The sequence below is a fragment of the Panicum virgatum genome, chromosome 9K (genome assembly GCF_016808335.1).
Source record: "Panicum virgatum strain AP13 chromosome 9K, P.virgatum_v5, whole genome shotgun sequence".
In the NCBI taxonomy this organism is placed as follows: Eukaryota; Viridiplantae; Streptophyta; class Magnoliopsida; order Poales; family Poaceae; genus Panicum; species Panicum virgatum.
In genome coordinates, this window is record NC_053144.1 from 58434686 (window position 1) to 58462228 (window position 27543).

The window sequence follows — 27543 nt, forward strand, 5'->3', positions numbered from 1 at the left end:
CTGAGGCCGCTGTGCTTGCTACCAGTGCTGTAGGATGTGTTGGCACGTTCGCTACGCTGCCCGAACAGTAGGGTGAGGAAGGTGGAACAGGATGACACCGGTCAGGTTTCGGCACCAGAAAAGGGCGACGAAGCTCGAGGGAGAGAGGAGACGAGGCGCTGAGCGGCTGATCGGGAGGCATATTCCGAGTGCTCGCACCCCGTTCGGAGGAATGGGTTCTATTCCTCCTACTCATCATCGAGAAGTGGGGTCAGCTCCGGGCTCCAATCAGCGGGAAGGAAAAGACTATAAGCTTGCTTACATCGTACGACGGTCAAGTGGGGAAAAGAGAGCACGAACTGTACGCGAACGGGGGAGACCGTTTCTTCACGAGATCCGAAGAAACTAGGCCACCAGGCCATGTGTACAAGCCCGTATTCGGCAGTAAGCCGAGCCGTTGACCTAGTTTTTTCCCAACTCCAACCAACCAAAGCTTCCCAGTTCCCGTCTCCGCACGTCCGTTCTCTTACTCGGTAAACCTGAAAGGCTTGCCGATGCTTACACGAGGGGGGGCCGGCCAACACCGGTACAGTCATTAGGAGACCGGTAATTCCTCACATATTCTTTGACTGTCTCTGAAAGTTCCAGTTATTCAAAGGCAGAATAAACCGAGACCCCGGAGAGCACATGGTAGAACTTGGAGTGAAGAGCATAATCATATACTAAGCGAGAAGCCCATGTGGGTTGCTCGAATGTTTCCTCCACAAAAGATTATTCTCCAGCTCCACACCAATACTTAAACATCAGTTACAGAGTAGCAGGCTCTAAACTGGAGTCTAACTTCCAGGCAAATACCTGGTAGGAGGTAGACTATACAAAAATAACAACAGACCCACCTGACCTCGCACAGATCAAGGCAACCAACCAAAGTGCCTTTCTTCCACGCACGGAAAGTTTGGCCATCGTCTGACCCAGAGGCATAGACCCAAAGAGCATCCATAGAGTCATCCAAACGAACATGGAAACACAAGAGTTCTTAGGAATTATGCCATGATACTACAGTGCACATGACAGGACCATTGCTTGCCGCAATGATGAACAATTCAATTAAAACAGATAAACCTTTTTTAGGCAACAGGAGGGTTTAAACAACCAAACTAACACACAAAACTATTCTACTATAGCTGTTTTTTACAACCAAATATCCACCCTTGATCTCTATATGTGTTCTAACAGGCTCCTGCATAACTGGAGATAAAAGAAATAATCTCTTTAAGGTATCCTCCTTGGTCCTTGCACAGAAGAACATCAGCAGCAAAACATGTGATTTTCTTCCCAATATCATAACCAAATGCATGCTCTACAATTCTAATATAGATATGCCATTTTGGCCCCATCAAAATTAGCAGCAGACTGATAATTGCTCCTGCCTTTCAAACTGCCTGCCCACTTCACCCAGTTTCTGCAAATCCTGGGTTAGAAGACAATTGTCAAATAGAATCCTTGAGGAAATAAATTATTAGTGTAGCGACAAAACTTTCCACATTCATAAATTATCAGATATATGCACACAAATGTCCAGTACTCTCTCTCTCTCTCTCTCTCTCTCTCTCTCTCTCTCTCTCTCTCCATTTTTTCCATAAGGTGCAACAAGATTTCTAGATCATAGTGGTATCCTAAAGCACGACGGTAATATGAGGAGAGGCAGGGGCCGGCCGAAGTTGACATGGGAAGAAACAATTAGAAGAGACTTGAAAGACTGGAGTATACCTAGGGATTTGTCCTTAGATAGGAGTGCTTGGAAAGCCGCGATTCACGTGCCAGAACCATGAATAATGGTCTTTGTTGGGTTTCAACTCTAGCCTACCCCAACTTGCTTGGGATTAAAAGGCTTTGTTGATGTTGATGTTGATGCAACAAGATTTCTAGATGCAAGCTTCATAATCTTTAACAAAAAATTAGCCTACCAATTTAAATCTAATCACACAATCTCCACATGAAGCTCAGTATTCTGCTTCAACTCAACCCAAGCAACTACAGGAACAGATACGATACAAAAGTCTAGCACTCCCTCCATTTTTTCCATAAGGTGCAACAAGATTTCGAGATTCAAACTTCATAATTTTAACCAAACAATAAGCCTACAATTTTGTAAATGTTTTCATGCAAATTGGTGCCATTAAGATCTGTATTTGATCGTATCTTTTTCTAGATCACGATAAGCCCCCAAGGTAGTTGTTTGTTAAAAACTGAAAGCTGGAGGGATGTGGCTTGTGTATTGTAGTGTAAAGGAGGTTGGATTCTACCAATCTGATTTAAAAATCACCACATTTGTTGGCGTTTTGAAGCTGAATCCACAATCTGAAACGAAAACTGATAGTTCCTGAGTTGCTCAACTTCAATCACATTCAAATAGGTCTGGCATGTTTTTACCCATTTAAAACCGAAAAAATGCTCTACTTTCCTGACAAAACAGCAGACACAGGTATTCATTACTCACCAGCACGTGATCTGTAGATACTTGCTATCTAAGGTTCATTAACATCTGTAGGATAGCTTCCCAGGACTCTTAAAAAGGTTGCAAACTCCTGTAAATAAAGCGACATGAGCACAGTTCTCTTTGACCAGATAGTACTAACCAAGAAAGAGCACCTTCAAATTTCCTAGAGCATTCTGAGTTTTTGGATCAGCCATTGAAGCCTCAAGGTCGACATAAAAGAGGTAATCGAAGTTCCTGATGCAACCAAGGATTGAATTAGTTAGTAAGATATAAACATCACAGGCAATGCTCGTAAACAATGTATAATTGCGGGAAGTGAAATCGAATAATTTTGAAGGCCACAGGTTTGGCATCTAACTTTAATAGACAGTCATCAGACACACGAAGAGGCCTTTCCTTGTGTGGACGACTTTCAATCTGCAATCCATTAAAAAACCGAGCATATAGTGAATCATTTCTACAACATGCATACATGTGAAAAGACAAAGTTATTGGGCAGACCTTTGTAAGGTTGATTTGCCTCAGTGCGAATACAGCAAGTGCCTTGAAGAGCTGTCCAGGCCCTTCTTCTAGTGAAAAGACTATACTAGTCTGGAAAAACGACCATACAACAGATCAGAAGGGTTGTCATACGGCGAGGGTCGGGTCCAGGCAGCTAAATTGAAGATGAAAAAGAGTTTGCACAATGATTCATACCTTGAATGGTTTATCAGTGCGAGGTATGATGGGTTCTCGAGCTAGCATCATAAAACGGGTGACATTATCTTTGTCATCCTAAAGAAAGTGATAGGGTAATGTAGATGATAGGGTAATGTTGTAAACAAACAGAACATTCTCTCTTATTTTACTATTTTAACATGAGTTCACTTTCACTATACCTGAATATTCTCAGCAAGAACATCCAGTCCGTACAGTTTAGCAGCCAATGAACTAGCAATAGCACCAGTATCCTGGAGCATTTGTTCTGCAACAAACTAGGAAAGAAGAGACACGTTATGATTGACGACAGAGGGTTCACTTGATGAGTAACTGAAATCACATTCTATCAAAAAATTCAAAATGAGTTGCAAAACAATAATTAGGAAAAGAGAGATGCGCATTAGAACATGAATCTTCCAGGTGAAGAAAACATCAGTCTACCTTTGCTGCGCCAGCAGTGTCATCAACAGCTTCTCTGTGCTCGATTCCTAACTCTGTCAATGTGTGCTCACATTGCGCAAGAGCCTAAGAATTAAAAAATGATATCTTTGCATGATTACCTCCGCTAAATAAAAAGAATAAACGGTATTAATGCCAGATCAACCAAGCAGTTCACCTGGGGATGACTCATAGCACTTTTCAGGTTTTCAATCTTCACGCCAGGATTGGCTAACAAGCAATGACGCACTGCAAGGCGAACTTCTCCAACAATGTGCAAACTATGCCGAAGCAAAAGGTCATAGTTCCGATGAATGCTACCTCCCAATGAATTCTCAAGTGGCAGTACAGCCCTATCAGCCACCCAGTTTTGAACAGCCTGTCAAAGGAACATGCACACACAAAAAAAATATTTCATATCTATTCCTTGCACTACAACACCTCACTCTATGTGACTATACATTGAAACAAAATGACTACAGAAGTGTCTGAAGGAAAGAAAAAAAAAACTGAGCTCCAATTCTTATAGTATTTACATTTGCCACTAACCTCTCTTGACAAAATAACAATTGATTTTAGGAAAAAGAAAAAGATTCTGTTAAATGCTACAGAGACCTGGCAGTACAAGAGGTGCTCCCCTAGTAGCCTATTCCAGGAAATTGACAATTTAACATGCCAAGTGACTTAGTCTTATCTACCTTAATTCTTAAACAATATATAAGCATATACACAAGTTTGGGTCATTTTTGGAAGTACGATTAAATCCGCATTAACAACTATTGCTGCCAAGAGAACTTTTTCCCAGCACAACAGTGTTTAAATAAGACAACAGTGTATGCATATCATGTGCTAGTGATAGGTTATTTGGACAAATTACTCTACAACTAAAGCATCATGGAACCAGTCCAATTCAGTGTCAGTATTTCAGTTGCTTGACATATTTCATAAATCAAAATATTTAACCACTCCAATTTGATGTCCTTCTTCCAAAACTACAATATGAATCAGGTAAACTAACTAGGATATGTGTTGCAACAAGCAACACACTTAGCTACCTGAAATGCAGTATCAAAGTGCTCGCAGGGCACAGTCTCACAATTCGGGTATGCCTTTTTTGCTGCTGCCTCGCTGTACGCCCCAGGGCAACCCTGAATCAGACACCATAATCAAACTCAAACTCCCATTAAGATTATTCGAAACACACACAAGCACAAACGAAGTAAAAAACTGAAACAGCAGACGCGTTTCGTCGAGCACCTGGTAAGCAACCTTGAGCCCCTTCCCATTCACATCCATGACGTCCGCACTAGTGAGCGGCCCTGAACACAATTGAAAAATAAAAATAAAATAAATCCACAAGCAGGCACCGCGGAATCAAGTGAGTAGTCAAACCGGAATCAGCTAGCGCGAGCGTCGTCGAGCCCGCGCGACTTACGAGGCAGCCAGTGGGGATCGCGGGCGCCGGGGACGGTGAGGCCGGAGACAGGCGCGGGCGGGCGGCGCAGCCCGTTGGCGTCCACCGACTCAACGCCGTCCGCCAGCGTCGCCCGCGGCGGCGAGATCGGAGAGATGGAGGTGGAGTTGGGGCTGAAGCCGGAGCTGTGGCTGTTGGCGGCGCTGCATTTCAGGGAGGGGAGGCGGGGGGATGGGTAGGCGGCGGCCGGGTTGGCGGAGCGGGCCGGGGCTCGAGCCGGGAGAAAGGGGAGCCGGAGGCAGGCCGTGGGCGCCATTGCCGCCGCCGCGCTGCGCGCGCGGGGGTTTGGTGCCTGCTCCGCAGCTACTCACGAGACGAGAGGCGGCGGGGGAGTAGGGGCGTGGAGAAGTGGAGATTTTCTTCTTTTCCCGGCCCGGTAAATCCTCTAGGCTGAACGGTGTGGGGGGCTGTGGCCTGTGGGCGTGCGGCCGCGGGAAGCACCCGGGGGTGTGGGCCCGTGCTGAACCAAGATTTTCGTCGTTTTCGGGCTCGCGCCGACGACAACGGCCGGAAGGAACTCCTTAACCAAAGGAATGAAGCTACTCCCCTCCTTCCAACTTTATAAGGCCTAGCATATTAAGATTGAATTTTTTCTATCTTTGATCAATAATTTGACTATTAACTTTTTACTTTTATAATGTAAACTTTACATAGTTGGATTCACAATCAAATATGTTTTACCACGATTATAAATTTATAACTACAAGTAATATAATATATGAGAAGAATTGTCAAAATATTATTTAGAAGATCGTGTTGTCATATTCTAGTATGCCTTTTCTCAAAAAAAATATTATAGTATGTCTTATGAACGTAGAAGGAGGGAGTACCTGTCGGCGGGACAGCCGTCTCTCTCACTCACATGGGAGCGCGAGGGAGAACTGGGCTGTCCATTAAGAACAGCCCACCATTGGAAAGGAAAAGTAGTCTTGGCCCTAGAAAAAGGTATGGCATCACCCCCAACATAAGCCAATCTTGGCCCGGCCCAACATTTGGAGTGAGCGTTCCAGCTTCCAGCAAGTGTGGTTAGTGTTCCTCTCAAAAAGGAAAAAAAATGCAGACCGTGTTCGGCAGACTGGAGCTGGAGGCTGGAGCTAGAGTGCTGTGAGAGAAAAATACTGTTCGGCAGGCTGGAGCTGGAGGAATGTGAGAAAGAAATACTGTAGCAGCCCAACAGCCGAACACGGCGACTTGTTTGCTGATGCAGGGATCAAACTCTCAATACTAGGAGCAGTGGAGCATCGTGTCAATTAACAATACCACCAGAAGGGTTCAAAAATACAATCCATCATTAGCTCTGCTGGTACCAAAAGAACATTATCCCTGGTCGCTATTATTCATCCACTGGCCACTCAATCCGCCTCGATGTCATCACAGCAGGCGAATGATGTACCTATCACAAACCAAACTTCTTCGCATGATGATCGTACTAGCAACGCACAATTCAACTCTGAGATCGTTAATCGTACTGGCACGCCAAGTACGATAATCTTACGAGACCTTCCAATCTAAAATACCCGGCAGAATCACAGAGATTTCGGCTTCGCAATCATGGCGTCGGTTTCTTAGCCGCCCTCGTTCCAATCGGCCGGGCGATACACTACTGCTACCAGCCTAGCACCAGTACGCGTCAATCAGTTTTGCTGGTGTTCCTCATCCGTTCGCCCATTTTTCCAGGAAAAATTTAGGGCCAGGGGGTGCGGCACTGCGCCATGCCGCCATCAGCTTGCCGTAAAGTAATCTGCAACAGCCCTTGCATCGAGCCGCCATGGCTCGACCTTGTCTTTTTGCAGGGCAGTCGCCTGTCAAGCTTAACGGTATCCCTTCGGCAGTACGGCACTAAGGCATCTCTTTCATGCTTGTGGATCAACTTTTCTTGGTCGACGGCGGAACCGGTGCCTGCGAGTATACTAGTAAAATAACAAATTAACATTGTGATCCTGATGTCTAATTTTAATCGGCAGTACATGCAGATGAGTTCAGATTTGTTCTGGTTTTCTGAAGAAAAAAATCTGAATTATACCCTCGAACTATCGCAAAAATCTTATTTTCAATTTTCAACTATAAAACCAGATAACATAGGGTATCAAACTATCAAAATCGGACAAATTCGACCCTTAGGGTAGCTTCCAATGTTTTTTTAGAAAAATTAAAAAGATTCTAATCTATACCTATTACTAAAGCGAGTAAATTTTCCACCTAATTCTTTGGTTTGGACCGTTTATTTTGGTCCTCCTGTGTTATTGACAGGTGGATTTTAGTCCATCGCATATACGAGTCGGACCAACCCCATCTGTCCACGACTCGATCACGTAGACCTCTACAAACTAACTCATGGGCACAAATATGTATCCGATACTTATACCAATTTTGTCCGTAGCAACGCACAGGCATAATCACCTAGTTAGATCTAAAAATCAAAACTAATTTATTTACATTAATTTTTTTGAAATTAGTACAAAATTTTTTCTAAAAATGTAGCCTATCTATTGTTGCTCTATTTGAATCTTGGTAATTCAAAAATAATAGATATAACTACAAGAAACCAAATATTATGAAAATAAAAAAATTGGATCTCAATAATTGAAAAGTATCATGCCAATAGATATGTTACATTTTTAGAAAACTTTTAATGCACATTTCAGATTTTTTATTTAAAATGAATTACTTATAATTTTTTAGTTTAAAATTGAATATTTTTAATTCTCACAAAATAAAAAAAACCATCTTCAAAACCACCAAGGGCTAAATTTGTCTAATTTCAACAATTGGATGACCTTTGTTATCTAATTTTATAGTTTTATAGGTTAAAAATCGGACTTTTGTGATAGTTTAAAGATGTAAACTAAATTTTTTCCCTTTTCTAAACTGTTCCGATCATTTTCAGATGACTGCTGGATGACAGACTGGCCGTGTCTTCCTTGCGTCAAATCATTTTGCGAGTAAGCATGGGCAGAACGGCCGCTTCCACTTTCCGAACTTTTTTGCGGCCATTGGATCGAGCTCCTCCACTGTCCCACGATCTTTCAGTCATTGTCGCCGTCGCCGTCTTGGTGATCGCAATTAACTGTCCAGAAGGAAGATCTCGGTGGGCCCAACAAAATGGTTAATTCCAGGAACCTTCAGCCCCTGTTCCTATTTATTTTTCTTTCTTTCTTTCTTTCTTTCTTTTCTGTCTACTTCTATCGCTGTGCTTTTCTACTCGGTGCTTTCACAACCAGTGTCTACTCTAGCCTACTAGATTTTGTTCGTTCAACGTAGCACGGCTCAGCAACACTGTAGCTTCGCAGGCGACACAGGCACACAGCAGACGAATCGCTCGCGACGGGGCGCCCGAGAGACGGATCTGGGAATCCCACAGGCCACAGCTCTACCAGCTTCGGAGTCGAGTCGGCACCCGTCACGCAGGGCTTTCAAGTTCCCCTTTCCACACGTCGCCGCGGCTCGAACCAGGAGGAGGACGACGACGACGCCGCGGCCGGCCGGCCGGTCCAAACGCCACCGCGCCCAGGCCACGGCCGGCCACGCAGGCCGCATCATCAGCTCTGGCCCGACGGCCAGCACCACCTCTTTCGCCCGTCCCCGTCCAACCCAGCCGCTAACGCCAACCAAACAACGCGTCGACGGCTATCGGCCAATCGCCCAATCCCACTCTGGACAGTGGACCCCTCTCCCGCAGCCGCGCTCCGTCCCCATCGCCACCAGCAGAGCAAACCCGGACGTGGAGGCCCCACCCGTCAGCCGCCGCGTGCCGGTGCCACGCCAGCACGCGACCGGGTAGGGGCGCCCTCGTTTGACCGTTGAAACGCCCCGCCCGCCGTCGGATCCGGTGCGGGCGCCCCGACCGCCCTGGCTCCTCTCGTGTCGACTGTCGAGACGGGGCGCGGTCGTGCCGCGCCGGCCGTCACGCCCAGGAGTCTCCTCGCGCTCACTTTCTCGTAACCTTCCTCAGCTGGAGTCAGTCCGTCTCGGCCTCCTCTCCTCTCTGGGCAGCGGGCCCAGCAGCAGCAGCAGCAACGCCTGCTCCAGCCGCCCCTCTTTTATAAATCCTCGCCTGCGCTTCCTCTTTTGACAAATCGGTCGAGAGAGGAGGAAGACGATAAAGTCAATCGTGCCTGCGAGGAGTGAGCCAGCCTTCTTCTTCTTCTTCTTCTTCTTCTTCTTCTTCTTCGAGGGGAGGGGTTAGGCTAGCAAGGGGGGGACAGGAAGCGAGGATGAGCGGAGCAGGCATGGACGGGGCCCCCGCCGCCGAGTTCCAGCCGACGGTGACGCACGGCGGCCGGTTCCTCCAGTACAACATCTTCGGCAACCTGTTCGAGATCACCAGCAAGTACCAGCCGCCCATCATGCCCATCGGCCGCGGCGCCTACGGGATCGTCTGGTACGTTCTGTGTGCCACCTCGCGGCTCATCGAATTTCTTGCGAGTTGCTGATGATTGGCGAGCAATTGGGTTAGTTCATACTAGGTCCTAGGAGGACGGCCATGGATTATAGGGCCAATCAGTTCATTTTTCTTTTTCTTTTAAAAAAATACTAGTAGAGTACTGCAGTTGAGCAACAATTTTGGTTAAATTTAGTAGTGCAGTGGTTGGTGAGCTCTCGAATCAAATGAAACGCCCCCAGCTTTTAAGAGTGGTTGATTGATTTTGTTCTGAAATTTCTGTACGGCCGCGCGCAGCTCGGTGATGAACTTTGAGACGAGGGAGATGGTGGCCATCAAGAAGATCGCCAACGCCTTCGACAACCACATGGACGCCAAGCGCACGCTCCGGGAGATCAAGCTGCTCAAGCACCTCGACCACGAGAACGTGAGCGCACATGATAATTGTACATCAATACAGCACAAGACCCCCGTTTTGCGTTTCAGTTAAATGATGACGATTTGCGTTGCGCGCCTGTACCCTGCTGACGCCGGCTGCTGCTGCCATTTGGGCTTTTGAACAAACAACAGATCATTGGCATCAGGGACGTGATCCCGCCGCCGATCCCGCAGGCGTTCAACGACGTGTACATCGGCACGGAGCTCATGGACACGGACCTCCACCACATCATCCGCTCCAACCAGGAGCTCTCGGAGGAGCACTGCCAGGTAATGTAACTGAAAAACTCTGATGGCACGCGAGCTGTTCCTGACGACAGTGCCAGTCAGAAGAAACGACGCCATCGATGGCCGGTGTCGCCGTCAGATTTTACACGGCCTGATCTGACGGGGGTAATCTCTGTTCTGTACGTATCGGCCGCCGTCGTCGTCGCAGTACTTCCTGTACCAGATCCTGCGCGGGCTCAAGTACATCCACTCGGCGAACGTGATCCACCGGGACCTCAAGCCCAGCAACCTGCTGCTCAACGCCAATTGCGACCTCAAGATCTGCGACTTCGGGCTGGCGCGCCCCTCGTCGGAGAGCGACATGATGACGGAGTACGTGGTGACGCGGTGGTACCGCGCGCCCGAGCTGCTGCTCAACTCCACCGACTACTCCGCCGCCATCGACGTCTGGTCCGTCGGCTGCATCTTCATGGAGCTCATCAACCGCCAGCCCCTCTTCCCCGGCCGCGACCACATGCACCAGATGCGCCTCATCACCGAGGTAACCTGCCATCGGCCCTCGCCGCACCGATCACCTGTTCTTGGGTTGCGCGACGCCATTTGTCCGGCACTGATCGCCGTCGTCGTGGGCAGGTGATCGGGACGCCGACGGACGAGGAGCTCGGGTTCATCCGGAACGAGGACGCGCGCAAGTACATGCGGCACCTGCCGCAGTTCCCGCGGCGGCCGTTCGCGACCATGTTCCCGAGGGTGCAACCCGTGGCGCTGGACCTCATCGAGCGGATGCTCACCTTCAACCCGCTGCAGAGGATCACAGGTCAGTCGCCGACCGCCCGCCGCCGCGGTTTTAGCTTTTCCTTTTCTTTTCTTTTCCTTTCGTTCCTCCGTGTGCAACTCGTGCGGCTGCTGAAACTTGAGTACTACTCTGCGTCGTGTTGACCAGTGGTAGAATCACTACCCTATTGACGTCGGTTGTTTAGTGGCATGGTGCGACCGAACCGTCAAATTAAAACTCTAATTAAGTGTAATGGCCGTCATCTAAACACATCGGACTCATTAGTTTAACGGCTTAATTTGGCGATCCTTTCTCAACCCACGTCCCGCTCGAAACATCACCGATAGTCCCACGCGAAGGTGGCGCAGATGGTACAAACACGACACATATTTGAAAATACAACAAATATACATAATATTTTACTTTAAGTTTTACAAACCAAGTGTGAATAAATATATAATTTACAAATTTTGCATTACTAAAATCCGGGTTCAACTAGAGGAAAGGGGGGCCTACAACTAACAAAATTGTGCCATAGGGAGATCCCTAACTAAACGTCTGGCTCCACAACCTCCCATCCCTCAGCATCCTGGCGGATGAACTTGGCGCAGCAGGGACAGAAGTCTACGTCTGCATGTCCTGAAATAATTGTGGCAACAAACCCTGAGTATACTAATACTCAGCAAGGCTTACCCGACCAGTGGGTATAACTTAGCCCACATATCTAGACATGCACGGCATTTGGCTGGTGGTTATTTTTGCAGAAAGAGCGACTAAAGTAGTTTCCTTACTTTCATTATTTTAGCTCCAGGTGCTATATAAATGAACTCTCATCTAATATTCGCATAGACCCACTATAGCAATCATGGTGGTACAAGCAAAAAATAATTCAATGTGCTCAATATTTTTTATAAATATACATAAATCACATTCTAACATTTTGCTACGATGCAGCAAAGAGATCAAGGCCCTCATGACCGCGAGACACGGCGAATCGATCCGATTTAACCTTGCAAGGTGGACCTAACCAACACGGCACGCATTTCCCCGTCGGACTATACATGCCAACCATTCCCCTCCCTGCCTCGAACTACAGAACCGCCCCACCTGCATATAGTCAGCCGAGCCCTACGAGAGACCACCAAAAGTAAACATATGCATCCCGATTCTTCGCGGCCACTCGACTCGCCCTAAGGGGTGGGTAGAAGTTCTGTACTTTCGAAACAAAGCAGTACTCGGCTTATCGGTTTGGACTACCTCCTACTCCCGGCATGCGGTTAATACAATTCAATCCCCGATCAGCACTGCCGACAACGACCGGTCCTTAATCGACTCAGACGGGGCTAATACACCCAGGAACCCTGTCCTGCGGCCATACCTATACATCATCCCCGCCCGGTCTCACATCTCCATATCCATTTCAATACTCAAGTACTGTAATATAAGTAGATATAACTTATGTCTCGCGAGTAACTGGAAATTACTCGACTTCCATATATCCTATATCTCGCGAGTGACAATAAGTCACTCGATTTCTACCGAGGACTCTTAAGCATAGCATTACTATCGTCCTATCATACTAGTATAAACTCAAGAAAACCTAAAGATCATGCAACTAGGGTTTCAACCAATTTCTATACGTAATGCACAAGTAATATATATATATATATATATATATATATAGATGTCATAATTTAAATTAATAGGTAGTGCTCCGGGGCTTGCCTTCGGGCTGCTGCACAGAATTGGGGTCAGACGGGCCTTGGGCCAGGTGCTCCCACCTCTCCTCCTGGGCTTGCGTCGGCTGCTCTTGTGGTGCCGCAATCACCTCAAATACGGCGCACTCAGCTGCGGATGCTACACATATGCATATGAAATAAATGAGTGCAGCTCAATGATGTAACTATTTCACTTCAACTGATAGGCCCTGCGGATTGTCCGCGCCCAAGTGGCGGACCGTCCATCGTACTATTCTACGACAACAATGTCTCTGGAACAATTTCCAATTCTACCTGCGGACTGTCCGGCCACCCTTGGCGGACCGTCCGCAGTTCACGTATTCAATCCACCAGAGACGTCAACGTCTCTGGACAAAATCCTAGACTCTACTGCGGACTGTCCGCGCCCAAGTGGCGGACCGTCCGCAGTTCAATCCTGCGAACCCCCACCAGAGACATCGTCTCTGGACAAACTTCAAGTTTCAACGGCGGACCGTCCGCTCCCCTATAGCGGACTGTCCGCAATCAATTTTGCTAAACTACCAGAGACAACATCGTCTCTGGACGAAACCTAATCTGACCGGCGGACTGTCTGCACCTCCCAGGCGGACCGTCCGCGATACCTAACTTTTGCCCCGCGCCACAGGCGGCAGCAAGTGCGGCGGCGACGGCGACGGCCGTTCACCGGCACCGGCGACACACCGCGGAAGGAGAAAAAGACCGGGGAGCGCAAGGAACTCACCACGAATCCATTCCCGCGGTCGGTTCGAGCGGAGGACGACCGGAGAGGCAGATCGACGGTGGAGCAAGCTTCAAGCACCTCCAATGGTGTCCGGCGGTGGTGGAGGGCGATTCCGGCCGTAAGAAGCCGGTCTAGGGGTTGGGGAAGGTGGAGGAGATGCCGAGGAAGTTTCTTGCGCGAGGAATCGAAATTTGGTGGCCGGAGGAGGAAGATCGACAGAAGGGGGCGCCGGCGGGGCGAGCGCACGAGCTCCGCTCGGCTCTGGACGGAGTAAGGAGAAAGAGAGGAATGACAGGTGGGTCCCACGACTATTCAGATAAATATCTGGGCGTTGCTTGGTGGACTCTCTGCCGATCCCGCGTGGACTGTCCGCAAGGCAGGTGTTACACATGTGAGTGGCACTCACTGCAATGTGGTGGTGCGTATAGGCAAGGAAACACTGGCACATCTCAAGAGCGGCGTCGAGTAGGCATAGTACTGGCCTCCGGTCAAAGAGGAGGTGTGCCACGAGCTAAGTCTGTCCGCGCGAAGTTAAGTAGATTGACTGGTCTGGTCAGGTTCAAATGCGATATTCTGTCTGAAGTAGAAACTTTTACTATAATCTGCAGCTACACAACGGGAGGGTTTGGTAGATTTCTTCGTTGAATTCAGACCATAACAGTCTAACACAATAGTGGGGCCGTCACTTTTGTCATTCTGTGATGAATTATAGTAGCGTTCTATTTAAGGTGCGCAGCTACTCTGCTAGTGTGAATCTTTTGTTTGCTCAGTTGTTGCCTACCGTCCAATCCAACTGGCAGAACACAACCACACTGAGGGGTTGTTTGGTTCCAGGGACTTTTTTTTAAGTCTCTGGAACTTTTTAGTATTTAGAAGTATTAAATAAATATTAATTATAAAATTAACTGCAGAACCCTGGGGCTAAATTGCGAGACGAATCTAATGAAGTATCTTAATCTATGATTAGCGAATGGTTACTGTAGCATCACTGTAGCAAATTATGAATTAATTAGACTCATTAGATTCGTCTCGCGAAAAAGTACTCAGCTGTCAAAAAAACATTTATAAACAGATTTTATTTAATATTATAAAATAGTAAGATTTCTTTTGATATGATAGGGACTTTTGAAAAAAGTCCTGAAGCCAAACAAGGCTTCAGATTGCGAATATGCAGCTAAAGGCTAAAGCTGATCCATTGCAAGTTATCACATGGACAAAAGAGAGTCACACAAAATTTCTGTCTCCACAAGACAAATTCTGCGCAGCTCTTCCTGTTTTTTGTTCTCTGATCCCCCCCCCCCCCCCCAAATATCACGCATCGGAGTCATCAAAGCTGTACTTGCTGTGGAGTGTTCTCCATCCGCATCCAAGTTTTTTTTTTTTGATAAATCCATCCGCATCCAAGTTTGTGTCCCTACCTTTGCATTTCGACATATATTGAATTTGCAGTGCTGCTGCTTTGACCCATTCTCGCTTATTTTCTGCCTACTTTGGAGACTTCTCCGTATTGCTTTTGTCGAAGTGGCGATGACGACTATGTACAGAATAAACACGTTTAATATGGGAAAAGAAAACGGTACAGATAGTCTAATCTAAAAGATGTAGATTACATCCCCTGTACTGGCACCGGACTAGGAGGGGTTAAGTTCAGAGATTCCTCTATTGGCTTTAAACTATAACAGTTTGACTTCAGAGATATCTGTGCTTGGTTTGGACTAGCTGAGTTTCAGTTCAGAGAATTCGTCAGGGTCCAGGTCTGACTGATTTCAGTTCTCACCGAAATTTCTTTTGCCGTGCAGTTGAAGAGGCGCTGGACCACCCGTACCTGGAGCGACTACACGACATCGCTGACGAGCCCATCTGCACGGAGCCCTTCTCGTTCGACTTCGAGCAGCAGGCTCTGACCGAGGACCAAATGAAGCAGCTGATCTTCAACGAGGCCATCGAGATGAACCCGAATTTCCGATATTAGATTGAATCTCCAGATGTAGGGTTCCCATCTGCTTATGCATGTCGTTTGTAAATAGGCGTAAGATTGAAGAGGCGGCTAGACTGAACATTGCATTTGTTTGTTTGTTGAGATGTTCGAGCCCACCATCCTATCAGTGTAAGGCTGTGTAAGCTGTTGCTGCTGATTCCAGGCGTTGTTGTAATCGACTATACCAAGAATAAAAGGTTTGGAGCGTGATTTTCGAGCATTTCGAACCTCAATTTTGCCTGCCTACTCAGCACAGAGCTTGTTAACGAGTGCAACCCAGCTGCTTCAGACTCGTAGAGAGGTACGAAGGACTTGTTTCGAACTATGCCGTGCAAGACACCTCTATTATCGATCTTTTTACAATTTCGTAAAAAGGCCATACATAATACGGACCTTTAGAAAATATTGGAACTCAGCATATCTATACTTGACAACGGAAAATTTTTTATTCAAACCACGATCCTGTTCGATTCATATGAAATGCAAATGGTAAGTTTCAGATGCAAGTGCATTTTCTTGCCTATGTATTCGTGATGCCTGACAGCATGCCTACCGCCTATAGGATGATGAGGTGAGTAATACCAGGATAACCTCACTGGCCGAACTGTTGAGATTAACTTGACGGGAAAGCAAGTCATCAAACTATCACTAGCTCAGAGGAAAACATGATCCAGATTGCCCGAAACATCATTCTAACCAATACTAAAATGCTCAATCTGCCTACCACCACCGCACCACAACAAAGAATCATAACCATAAGTATACAAGTAGCTCAAGCAGTTCCGCACACAGCTTTAATACCGCACAAGCTGAGAACGATACCAAGGGAAGCCAGATTCCAAGAACAGGGCAGAATAGCACAATATCTCAGGAATGCGACCATCACAGTTTGAGGCAACAGAACGTACTGCATTCATAAGGTAGATCATAGATCTTGTAGTTTCAGTGACATACAGCATCAGAGTCTAGCCAAACACCCCCCATTCAAACATCGACAAAGTATCAATAATGGCCATGGGCAGGGTAACAAATTTATTAAAGACAAGATACTTAATCTGCTGGTTCACACTGACTCCAGATGCAAAACAAAATTACATGATCCCATACAAGCAGCAGCACGTAGTAGTCTAGGATACGCCATTTACGCATCAGCAAACCTGCAATCCACAAGGGTAAACAATCAGATTTGTTCTACTGACCAAGCACAAATTCTGAGTGAACTGTTACTTACCCCAGTTCAGAGAGCTTGAGGTGGGCCTCCTTGTAGTCATCAAAGAAAGCCTTCTCATCCTAGAATGCAATCAACAATTAGGATGTCTCTTACATATCTCCATAATCTGGATAATGTTAACTGCAGGCATACCGCAGCATATTTCTCCACAAGAGGGCGGAAGACAGGGTCGCTCAGCAGGGCTTTGTCACTTGGAAGCTGAAGGAGGCCCTCTTTGTCACCACTCAGAAGTTCCCTACAGAAATAGTTAAAAAGATAGGGGGTGGTATTAATGTCTAATAACATTCAGCTGCCCAGGAATACTACAAAAAAAGGTAGACACTTTACATGCATCTCTTCATTAAATCTAATTTCTCTACCCCCCAAAAAAATTCTAATTGTTTTTTTTCTAAACAAGCTGTAGACTCACTTGAAGTAAGAGTTGTCAAAGACCAAAGGGTTTCTAGTCCAGGGCCCCTCAAAACCAGATCGCTCCTTGTGGCACCTTCCCTGAAGAAAAGCTCAAGAAAACAACATCAATGCATGCATACATATTACATTGCTATGAAGTAAACATGAGTAGACAGCAACAAACCAAGGTGTGGCCACCAGAGAGGGCAACAATGTCCTGATCGCTCAAGCCCATCTGCTTGCCAAAGACTTGCCTCAGATGGTCAGAACCTGGTTAAAAAACAGAGAGCAAGCTGTAAGTGATGGTCCTCATGTCAATTTAGAAACAAGATTCAAGATAAATTTGACAACAAAGCCCCAGAGAACAAATGATGAATATAAGCATTCATGGCAATAGTAGTAAAGATTATAGATATCTACCCTTAGTAGCATCAGGAAGGCGGCCCTCAGGTGGGGGCTGAGGCTTGTCCTGAAAATGGCAAATGAAAGATGTAAAATACACTGAGTACTGAAAAATATTGTCACGGCAAAAAAAAAAGATCAAACAAATAAAACTCTCAGTCATGTCCATCTCTATAGTAAATCAGAATTACATGAGGAAAGAAAGATTGAATAGAACCATGTTATCACCAAATGCTAAATGTCACCTGTCACTCCATAAGAACAAACCACTGAAAATGCTATCAGCTTTGGATGCCCTACAGAAGTTGATGGCTTATAAGTGTATACTTTATCAACATATCGACAGGGACCACATGCGTGCTGTACATCACCATCAGGACACAGCAATCAGAACCATCTAGACATGATGAGAAGTTTACCATATAACGAATATACTCATACCCAATCCATAACGTGGCAAATTCAAAACATCCAAGAACACGACAAAGTCCACAACTGGACCTCCCCTCAAAGACTTGAGGTATGGTATTGCATAGGCCAACACATATGTAGAAGGGAAAAAAGGTTCCATGACACAACAAACCTGCATCAACTCAACAATATATGCACAAGAATCTAACAAGTATTCCTGAAAGTATATATCATTCAAAGCAATAAAAAACTGAGCATGGATCGTTGATAAACAATACCAAAACAACTAATTTTTCCCAAGATAAATCTAGCATTTCAATAGTACTATTCGTAAGGAAGGCTATTTAGACATTATCTGTTCACAAAACCAACACAAACAAAACCATTAAAGTTGGATCAAGTTTTTTAAGAAACCTAAAATTTGACGGTAACTGATTAATTGCATCTCCTCACACTATTAAGTATGAAACATGCATAAAAGTCCATTTATGTGACTCACCTATCACATGCCTACAGGATTCAAGAAATAACTCAGTACAAACAAACAATTAACAAACCGTAATCCTGTACATACGTTGAAAGCGGCATATCATATATGGACGAACGTTATTGTAAGTTAACATGTTTCTTTTACAGAGGCCCATTCCTAGCTGACACCATATGTCCATATTACCAGAATACTAAATTAGTGTGCACATAAAGACAAAAACCTAACCACGAACCTACCTCACGGGAAGACATATATTTTGTCAGGAGCAAGGCGTGAACACAAACCGATATTTCAATGGTGAAAAAGGTGTACCCTTAAATGGTAGGATAACGTGCCATGAACCGATGATAATACGCTCATAAATCAGGGGGCACGAATTGGAGTAAACAACCACGATCTCGCCCAACTACCTTCAAACCCTCTTGGGTATTTCGAATCAAGGGCTTAAACCCAGGCAAAACCCCAAAGGCAGTAGAAAAGGGATGAAAAGTCTCACCTCCCTACCGGGGTGGAAGGGGACCTCAGGTCCACCGGTCACCTCCACGGCCACAACTCCCGCAAGCTACACCGGAACAGAGAACCAAAAAAAAAACGTCAGAAACCACATCCATTTTGGGGGCAGTTCGAAGCGTCCGACCAGATCGCGGGCGAACCTGGTACAGATCGGCGTAGGAGAGGATGGGGAACTCCTCCTTGACGGGCTCGAGCATCCGCACGGCGATGTCCAGACCCGCGTTGGCGCCGTGCGCCTGCTCCGCCGGGTTCTTCATCGTACCGAAGGGGCCGCCGGTCTTAGAGGACACGTCGAACGTCCCCGCCGAGTGCCACCTGCGCAATCAAAACGAAAACCCAGATCAGGCCACGAAAACCTCCCCCAACGATCCGGAAGCACGCACGCGGGCGGGGTTAGGCAGAGTAGAGACTAGAGAGAGGATTTACGCGAGACGGAGCATGAGAGGGGCGCAGCTCTTCTCGGCGATGAGGGCGCGGAGCTTGCGCCTGGCCTTCTCGACGGCCTCCTGGTACTCGGCGCTCACGGTCGGGTAGCACTTCGCCATGGCTGCGAGCAGAGAGCTCCGGAACGGAGAATGCGATGCGGCGGTGGGAGTGGGAGGGATCGCAAAAGCTTATGGGTCGAATGGCAGCCACGCTCCCACCCCCCCGGGGTTTATAGGGAAGCTTCTCGTCTCGTCGTCGTACTCGTAGGGCGCATCCTGGCCACCGATCCGCGGGCGAGCGATCGTGCGGCCAGACGGGAGGTACTCCGTACATTTGGACGGGCGCCATTGGCCCCGGTCGCCTGCCATTTGGGCGCGTGCGACTTTACGTATCTACACCTACACAGTGGGCAGACGGTGGAAGGTAGGGACGATGTTTCGGTCATTTCAGCTTCCAAAAAATTTCCGGGGCTACAGTAACTTGCAACATTTGGCCACTCATTTAGAGTATTAAATGTAGATAAATGACAAAACTCATTCCACCAACCCGAGCAAAATCGCGAGACGAATCTAATGAACCTAATTATGTAATGATTAAATAATATTGTGCTACAGTAACCAACATCTAGTGATGGATTAATTAGACTTAATAGATTCATCTATTAGTTTTATAATTAAATTGTGTTTAGTTTGCCTAATTTTGGATTGAAAATGCTACAGTAATTTTCCCCGAAAATTTTGGGAACTAAACGCGCCAGAGCCGCGCCCGGCGTCCCCACGTCTGCGCAGTTAACGGCGACGGTTCACGACTTCACGGGCGCGCAGGCCGCGTGAGCGGATGCGCGGCTGGTGGATGGGGTGACCGCCTGGGCCGGTTGAAATATTATTGCCTCGGGCAGTGTGCCGCCGCCCTGATCCGGATCCGGTTCCACTGCAGTTGCGCCACCGGAACAGTAAAAGGAGTATGGTGCTACAGTATCTTCTGCAGTACTGTTCATCCTCTGCAGTTACTGTGGTGGCCAGTGTTATGAACAGGCCTCGTGTACTGTTCACGATGGTGCTGTTTATCACTGTAGCGCGCTCCCATCCGCCCGTTCCAGATCGGCCGTCTCCCATTCCTCCAGCCTCACCCTGCAGTTGTTTGCAGAGGATCTCGTTCACCTGATCCATCCATCCTATCTGGGCTACTGGCAGATGGCCCATGTGCTTTACTGCTCACCCGTGCCGTGACCGGGAGCGGCGATGGAACGATCAGACGGACGACGAGCAATGGGTACCCCGGACCGCGCTCCCAGATCCGTTTCTTCTTCTTCAGAAGTTTTGGTCCAAGTTTTCATCTCCTCTGCTGTGTGATCCTTTTCTCACGCAGGACTCAGAAGCTCTGGTCTCATTTCTCTTGTTTCTAATCCTGCAAATGGCACGAGCAGCCGGTGCTTGCACCGCCCCCTCGAACGATAATATTCCTCCACCCTAGCCCAAAAAGCCAAAACCAGAGTGCACGACTTGCCATTGCGGCAGCCATTTTTTCCGATGCAGAACATGATGCCCCATACATGAATACATCACTGGTTTGAAAAACCATAGCTGCCGGGTCTGAAGCTGACCGTTTGGTCCTACCGGCCTTTCAGAGAACTTTGTTGACGGGGAAGAGGGGCGTGTGAACGGGAACTGCAAAGGCAACTTTCTGGAAGCAGCATTCCAGTTTTAGTCAGGCTGAGTGGATGTCAGTGGCAGACCGCGGACAGCCCCAAAGATGGGTTAAAGTTAACATTAAACCAACCGGAAGTTGAAAGTTTTAGGTATCAAAACTGCAGTTAGAAGGTGAAAGAACATGACCGACGTGCTGCCTTGGACTTCAGGAGACGAAACGATGGCCTCGAATCCATTGATCACTGCAGTTTGTTGTACAATCTCTACAAAAAAAAAAGAGGAAGAAAGAAAGGCGTAGAGAAAGACGGTAAAAGAAAGCACGGTATCAGTGAAAGCCATGGACGATGCTAGCGACGGAACAGAAGCATATTCTTATCCGAGCCGCCCAAGAAGGTGGCTAAAAAATTGCCCACCCCCCTCCCCCATGTTGGCCACGCCCGTTGGTGGTGCTGCGGGGAATCCTCACCAACCGCATAAAAAAAAAAACAAGCGCGCGCCGCGACGACGGGGAGTTGGCCCCGCGCGCTGGTGGCAACGGCGACTCCCATGGCAGATTCCGTACCTGTTTAATTTCCACCCCGTAAACGCATAAACACAAAATTTTACAAAGGAATTTTGCTAATTTGAAGTACTAAATGAAGTACAAAACGAATCTAATAAGCCTACTTAATCCATGATTTGCAACCGTGATGCTACAGTAACCATCTGCTAATTATTGATTAATCATGAATTAATTAGTATCATTAGATTCGTCTCGCGATTTATAACACATCTATGTAAAAAGTTTTATAAATAAACTTTATTTAATACTTTAAATTGGTAAAATCCTTTTAAAAATATTTTGCGTTTACACCACACGGAACTAAACAGGGCCTCCCTATCGCCTATCGGCTTTTGCGTCCATGCCCATGCGGGCCCGCAGCCTTTCGGTCCGGCGTCCGTGACGAGTCGACGACACAACACTGGCAGTTTCACTTGGGGTGTGGACCCCGTGGGGTGTGGGTTTGCGGGATTCGCGGCGACGGTTCGCATGCCCAGAGGCAAGCGGCGAGCACGGGATGCTGAATCTACGGTTGACCGCACACTCACCAACTTACGGTTGACGGTCGACTGAGCACGTCATCCCCGTCTACCCCTTCCTCGTTCCTCCCTCCTCTTCTCACTTCCTTCCCTTTTTTCCCCGCAGCCTCCCCCTCCCCCGTTCCCCTTCCTCTCCCCACCCTTTCCTCTCGATAGATCTAGCGGGACGGTCTGAGCGGCCCTCCGGGCGGCGCCTCCCCCGCAGCCGCTCCCCGCCGCCGCGCGCTCCCCCGCCGCGCGCCGCGCGCGGACGCGCTCTCCTGGGCCGCCGCAAGCTCTCCCCGCGCGCGCCGCCGCCGACCCACCTCCTGGGCTCCCTCCGGCAGCTCCCGCGGCCTCCCTTCGGCGTCTCCCTTCGCCTCCGCGGGCGGACGCGCTCTCCTGGGCCGCCGCAAGCTATCCCCGCGCGCGCCGCCGCCGACCCACCTCCTGGGCTCCCTCCGGCAGCTCCCTCGGCCTCCCTCCGGCGTCTCCCTCCACCCCCCCTCCGCGGTGGCCGCGGCCAGCGGCGCCGAATCCGCGCCCGGGCGGGGCAGCGGGGAGGCAGCGCCGCGCGTATTTTTTTTTCCGAATTTTCTTTTCTGATTTTTGGATGTTTTTTTTCAGAGCCTTTTTTCTTTACGTTTGGATGCAAAAAAAAATCAAAGTTTTTTTCATTTTTTAATGTAAAAGTTTTCTCCTTAATTTTTTTTGTTTGTTCTTTGAAATTTTTTTCCAAACTTTTTCTCGTCAATTTTTTTTCGCATCCTCATTTTTTCCCTTTGAAAATTTTTTTCAGAAAATTTTTTGTCACAAAACGACAAAAAATTTTTATAAATGGAAAAAAACAACGGTCGGAAAATCGACCTTACGGGAGCCCCCGTACGGTTTCCGTACGGTTGACCGTAAATTATCAATACCCTAGCGAGCAGGGCCTAGTTGTGAGATCTGATGTATGACTCTGTTTGAATTCGTGTTTTTTGCGTTGGCGACGGCGTTTGAGCGGGATAAGCGGAATAAACCCGCCGAACGCTCCGCGGCCAACGCACGACTTACAGTCGGCCGCATTGTGCAGTGGACAAAAATGAACTGGAGCCCCGCGATTTGGAAAAGTGGCCACGGAGCTGCGTTCGCGTAAACGCGACGCGCGTTCCTGGCTCGCGGAGCCAAACAGGCCCTATCTTCGTCGCCCAACTGCACGCTTTTTGGGCCTTTCTAAAGTTTGCTGACCTCAAATACATCCGCCGAAGGCCGGCCCATTCAGTTCTCCAAAGGAAAAGGTGCGAAAGCAAACCTGGGCCCACATCGCAAACCGAAGGCCCAAAGCATCCTAAACGCACGTCCGCGATGCGATTAGTGAGGGCGCTGCGGGGTCGCGCGGGTGACTCACAACAAAACTGTTACCCACTACAAATTTTATATTATTGGGCTTAAGCTGTCTAACAAATTAGTTCATAGTTAAATTTGTTTTAGAACAAATTTATTTTATTTCAGAATAATTTTTTAATTGTTCTAGCAATACAAAAAAATTGTTTAGGAACAAAAGAAAATTTTGTTCCGAAACAAAAAAATAGTTATTAGAACTTGTGTGATAATTTGACTGTCAGTAGCCCGAGCGACTCCTAACATTTGCCATTAGTGATGACGACCACGAACGAGGGGGCTGGCTTTTGGCCAAGTCCACTGGAAGTGAAAACCGGGCACCACAGACGAACAAACATGAGGTGCACTGCATCCGGATTATCTTAGCGCCGAAACCCATCTAGTGCGCGCGCGCAGGAATATTCATCTTCTACTAAATGATTCGGTTGGTTGATTTCACGTGAAGATCCCCAACCGTGCGAGTGGGCACTCGAACAAGTACGAAGTAGACAAGTCATCAGCATGCATGCGCACTCGGCAGTCGGCACTCCTAACCACAGGGGGATTCGAGACAGAAAAACAAAATTATTAGTCGAAGATCCATGCATTCACGCAAGAACAGCAACGTCGGAAAGGTGTATCATGCGGCACAAGGCAACGCAGCGAGCGTTCGCTCGCATGCAGGTCCAAGCAGGCAGGCGCGGCCCCGTCAATTGACCCAGAGTTATTGAAGAACGCACAGCAGGTAGTGCCACTGCCACTGCACAACCACAAGCAGAATAAACTCACAACTATCCGCGCGCTCGTCCTCCACGGCAACGGCGCAACGCACCCACAACCACAACAAGAGACCCGCGGGCTTAATTAGCAAACCGGCCGGCACCTAGCCTAGCAGCTGCAAACCGGCGCCGCCCAAACACTTGATGAGCCACATATACTAACGTACCAGACTACCATCTCCGGGGGGAGTGGGGGACTCGCTCCCACGCCGCGCCATGCGTCAGTCGGCACCGCAGCCAGCGGCGGCGGTGGCAGAGCCGCCTCGCGCGTCCCCGCCGCTCTCGCTCCCGCTGCTGCCGCCGCCGCCGCCGCCGCCGGTCAGGTCCTTGATGATCTTCCTCATGACGTCGCCCCTCCTGGGGTACGGGTTCCCTTGGGGCTTCCTCGGCGTCGGCGGGTCGCCCCCGTCCATGGCGCCCACAGGAACGCTGGCGGGCGAGAAGAACCGCCGCCCTGAGGCTGGGAGTGGTTTACTGGTTTTGTGTGGAGTGATACTTGCGTAGTTGCGTGCGGAGGCGTGCACGGCTGGGGAGCTTTCTTGTAGAGGCAAGGGCCATTTGTTTAACGCGCGCTTTTGATTTTTGCGATTAGGGGTACAATACAACAATGAGCCCGGCGACTAGTCTTTTGTATCGAGCTATCTGTACGACCCTGACTATTTCTCCATCACAGGACACCGGACAGTGCATCCGATCCCTCTCGCTCTCCGTGGCGCAGCGGATGGTGTGCTCGCTCGCGCAGAGTCGCTGGGCAAACGGAGATCAGACAAGTGGCTGTGGATGAGATGACGCGACTCTGTCACCACTCACGAGCCACAGACTCCCATACAGTTCGCGCGCACACTCAGCTCAGGCCGCTAGCTGTAATCACCTCGGAGAAAGAAAAGCTAATCATCACCGTAGATTCTTGTCGTTGGCGACGACGGAGGCGAGCTCTCACCGATCGAGTCACCGTCGCATCGCGTCGTCAAAGACACCCACGGACACAAAGCCCTTGATTGCACACCAAAAGTAATTTGTCGGGCAGACACGTAAATCCTTGTGCTGCTACTGAGGCAGATTTGCATGGTCGAAGAAATGGGCGAAACCCTCGTGTCGATCGGAAAACCGGACTAGCTCCTCCACGCACAGATGCACGAACGGTCAGTGATACCGTAACCGTCATGGCGAGCTCAGCAAGACACGGGAGGCGCCGCGCTGATCTCGAAATCAAAGGTCTACGTCACCACGCCACGGGCAGTGACGCAAGCACCCGTGACGTGATGGGTGACGATCGACTGCCCGCGAGCGGCTGGCTTTCGGTCAAGCTCAAGTCCACGGAAAGTGAAAACCGGACGTCACCGACGAACGGGCATGAGCTGTATCCGGATTCGTCTTGGCGCCGAATCCATCTAGTGCGCGCGTGCCCGTGAATATTCTACTAGGAACAGATCGGAGCTAGTCCGAGCAGAAGATGCTCGAGAGCGACGCGAACCGGATGTGTTAGCTTTTGCCCACGATCCTATACGATTCGGGAACCTCAAGGTGGAGAACCTCAACTGGTCAAAGGTCTGGAACCTCAAGGTGGAGAACAAATGTAAATTCTTTATGTGGCTACTCCTCCAATGGAAGTCAATGACTGCAGACCGCATAATCAAAAGGGGTGGACAGGCAAACCCCATTTGTCAACTCTGCAGAACGAGAGAAGAATCCACCTTGCACCTCGCTGTCAACTGCGCCTTCACACAGTTTGCGACGGAACCGCCAAATTAAAACTCTAATTAAGGGTAATGGCCGTCATTTGAACACATCGGGCTCATTGGCTTAACGGCTTAATTTGGCGATCCTTTCTCAACCCACGTCCCGATAGAAACATCACCGATAGTCCCACGCGAAGGTGGGCGCAGATGGTACAAGCACGACACATATTTGAAAATACAACAAAAATACATAATATTTTACTTTAAGTTTTACAAACCAAGTGCAAATAAATACATAATTTACAAACTTTGCATTAATGAATCCGGGTTCAACTAGAGGAAAGGGGGCCTACGATTAACAAAAGTGTGCCCTAGGGAGATCCCTAACTAGACGTCTGCCTCCACAACCTCCCATCCCTCTGCATCCCGGCGGATGAACTTGGCGCAGCAGGGACGGAAGTCTACATATGTGTATCATGAAATAATTGTGGCAACAAACCCTGAGTATACTAATACTCAGCGAGGCTTACCCGACCAGTGGGTATAACTTAGCCCACATATCTAGACATGCAAGGCTTTTGGCTGGTGGTTATTTTGCAGAAAACAGCAACTAAAGTTATTCCTTACTTTCATCATTTTAGCTCCAGGTTCCATATAAAATTTACTCTCATCTAATATTTGCATAGACCCACTATAGCAATCATGGTGGTGCAAGCAAAATTTATTCAATTTACTCAATATTTTATATAAATATACATAACTCGCATTCTAACATTTTGCTACGATGCAGCAAAGAGATCAAGGCCCTCGTAACCGCGAGACACGGCGAATCGATCCGATTTAACCTTGCAATGTGGACCTAACCAACACGGCACGCATTTGCCCCGTCGGACTATACATGCCAACCATTCCCCTCCCTGCCTCGAACTACAGAACCGCCCCACCTGCATATAGTCAGTCGAGCCCTACGAGAGACCACCAAAAGTAAACATATACATCCCGATTCTTCGCGGCCACTCGACTCGCCCTAAGGGGTGGGTAGAAGTTCTGTACTTTCGAAGCAATGCAGTACTCGACTTACCGGTTTCGACTACCTCCTACTCCCGGCATGCGGTTAGTACAATTCAATCCCCGATCAGCACTGCCGACAACGACCGGTCCTTAATTGACTCAGACGGGGCTAAGGCACCCAGGAACCCTGTCCTGCGGCCATACCTATACATTATCCCCGCCCGGTCTCACATCTCCATGTCCATTTCAATACTCAAGTACTGTAACATAAGTAGACATAACCTATGTCTCGCGAGTAACAGGAAATTACTCGACTTCTATATATTCTATCTCTCACGAGTGACAAGAAGTCACTCGTCTTCTACCGCGAACTCTTAAGCATAGCATTACTATCGTCTTATCATACTAGTATAAACTCAAGGAAACATAGAGATCATGCAACTAGGGTTTCAACCAATATCTATACGTAATGCACAAGTAATAGATATATATATAGATGTCATAATTTAAATTAATTGGTTGTGCTCCGGGGCTTGCCTTCGGGCTGCTGCACTGAACTGGGGTCAGACGGGCCTTGGGCCGGGTGCTCCCACCTCTCCTCTTGGGCTTGCGTCGGCTGCTCCTGCGGTGCCGCGATCACCTCAAATGCGGCGCCCTCAGCTGCGGATGCTACACGTATGCATATGAAATAAATGAGTGCATCTCAATGATGTAACTAATTTACTTTAACTGAAATGCCCTGCGGACTGTCCGCGCCCAAGTGGCGGACCGTCCGACGTACTATTTTACCG

At 48.1% G+C, this 27543-nt stretch overlaps 3 protein-coding genes across 4 annotated transcripts; 1 reads left to right on the forward strand and 2 right to left on the reverse strand.

The window, feature by feature from the left end:
- Window positions 1–996: 996 nt before the first annotated feature.
- LOC120652747 (arogenate dehydratase 2-like) lies at window positions 997–5468 on the reverse strand. Its single transcript, XM_039930658.1, has 12 exons — window positions 5052–5468; window positions 4874–4935; window positions 4672–4764; window positions 3795–3995; window positions 3620–3703; window positions 3358–3453; window positions 3176–3253; window positions 2981–3070; window positions 2838–2896; window positions 2632–2713; window positions 2480–2567; window positions 997–1450 (listed from the first exon to the last, which is right to left on the reverse strand). The coding sequence occupies exons 1-11, from the start codon at window positions 5344–5346 to the stop codon at window positions 2508–2510; spliced, it is 1200 nt and encodes a 399-aa protein (XP_039786592.1). The 5' UTR covers window positions 5347–5468; the 3' UTR covers window positions 997–1450; window positions 2480–2507.
- A 3603-nt stretch (window positions 5469–9071) lies between these two features.
- On the forward strand, window positions 9072–15583 carry LOC120652749 (mitogen-activated protein kinase 5-like). Its single transcript, XM_039930660.1, has 6 exons — window positions 9072–9471; window positions 9769–9898; window positions 10042–10179; window positions 10346–10678; window positions 10771–10954; window positions 15172–15583. Exons 1-6 carry the CDS (start codon window positions 9305–9307, stop codon window positions 15342–15344), a joined length of 1125 nt encoding a protein of 374 aa, XP_039786594.1. The 5' UTR covers window positions 9072–9304; the 3' UTR covers window positions 15345–15583.
- A 655-nt stretch (window positions 15584–16238) lies between these two features.
- LOC120652750 (L-ascorbate peroxidase 1, cytosolic) lies at window positions 16239–19444 on the reverse strand. 2 transcript variants are annotated; one of them, XM_039930661.1, is made up of 9 exons: window positions 19214–19444; window positions 18928–19102; window positions 18771–18836; window positions 17392–17440; window positions 17156–17241; window positions 16991–17070; window positions 16714–16816; window positions 16582–16640; window positions 16239–16507 (listed from the first exon to the last, which is right to left on the reverse strand). In XM_039930661.1, exons 1-9 carry the CDS (start codon window positions 19330–19332, stop codon window positions 16492–16494), a joined length of 753 nt encoding a protein of 250 aa, XP_039786595.1. In that variant the 5' UTR covers window positions 19333–19444; the 3' UTR covers window positions 16239–16491. The 2 variants fall into 2 exon arrangements, 1 of the variants encoding a protein (XP_039786595.1); XR_005666646.1 differs by having other exon boundaries at window positions 16582–16816.
- Between the last annotated feature and the right edge of the window lie 8099 nt (window positions 19445–27543).

Excerpts from the sequence above, each read along its gene's own strand:
- LOC120652747 (XM_039930658.1), bottom strand. The coding sequence starts at position 5,346 with ATGGCGCCCACGGCCTGCCTCCGGCTCCCCTTTCTCCCGGCTCGAGCC. Across the intron at positions 2,897-2,980 it reads GGCAAATCAACCTTACAAAG|ATTGAAAGTCGTCCACACAA; the intron begins GTCTGCCCAATA and ends AATGGATTGCAG. Across the intron at positions 2,568-2,631 it reads ATGCTCTAGGAAATTTGAAG|GAGTTTGCAACCTTTTTAAG; the intron begins GTGCTCTTTCTT and ends CTTTATTTACAG.
- LOC120652749 (XM_039930660.1), top strand. The coding sequence starts at position 9,305 with ATGAGCGGAGCAGGCATGGACGGGGCCCCCGCCGCCGAGTTCCAGCCG. Across the intron at positions 9,472-9,768 it reads GGCGCCTACGGGATCGTCTG|CTCGGTGATGAACTTTGAGA; the intron begins GTACGTTCTGTG and ends GGCCGCGCGCAG. Across the intron at positions 9,899-10,041 it reads AGCACCTCGACCACGAGAAC|ATCATTGGCATCAGGGACGT; the intron begins GTGAGCGCACAT and ends AACAAACAACAG.
- LOC120652750 (XM_039930661.1), bottom strand. The coding sequence starts at position 19,332 with ATGGCGAAGTGCTACCCGACCGTGAGCGCCGAGTACCAGGAGGCCGTC. Across the intron at positions 17,071-17,155 it reads TCTCTGGTGGCCACACCTTG|GGAAGGTGCCACAAGGAGCG; the intron begins GTTTGTTGCTGT and ends GCTTTTCTTCAG. Across the intron at positions 16,817-16,990 it reads TTTGACAACTCTTACTTCAA|GGAACTTCTGAGTGGTGACA; the intron begins GTGAGTCTACAG and ends CTATTTCTGTAG.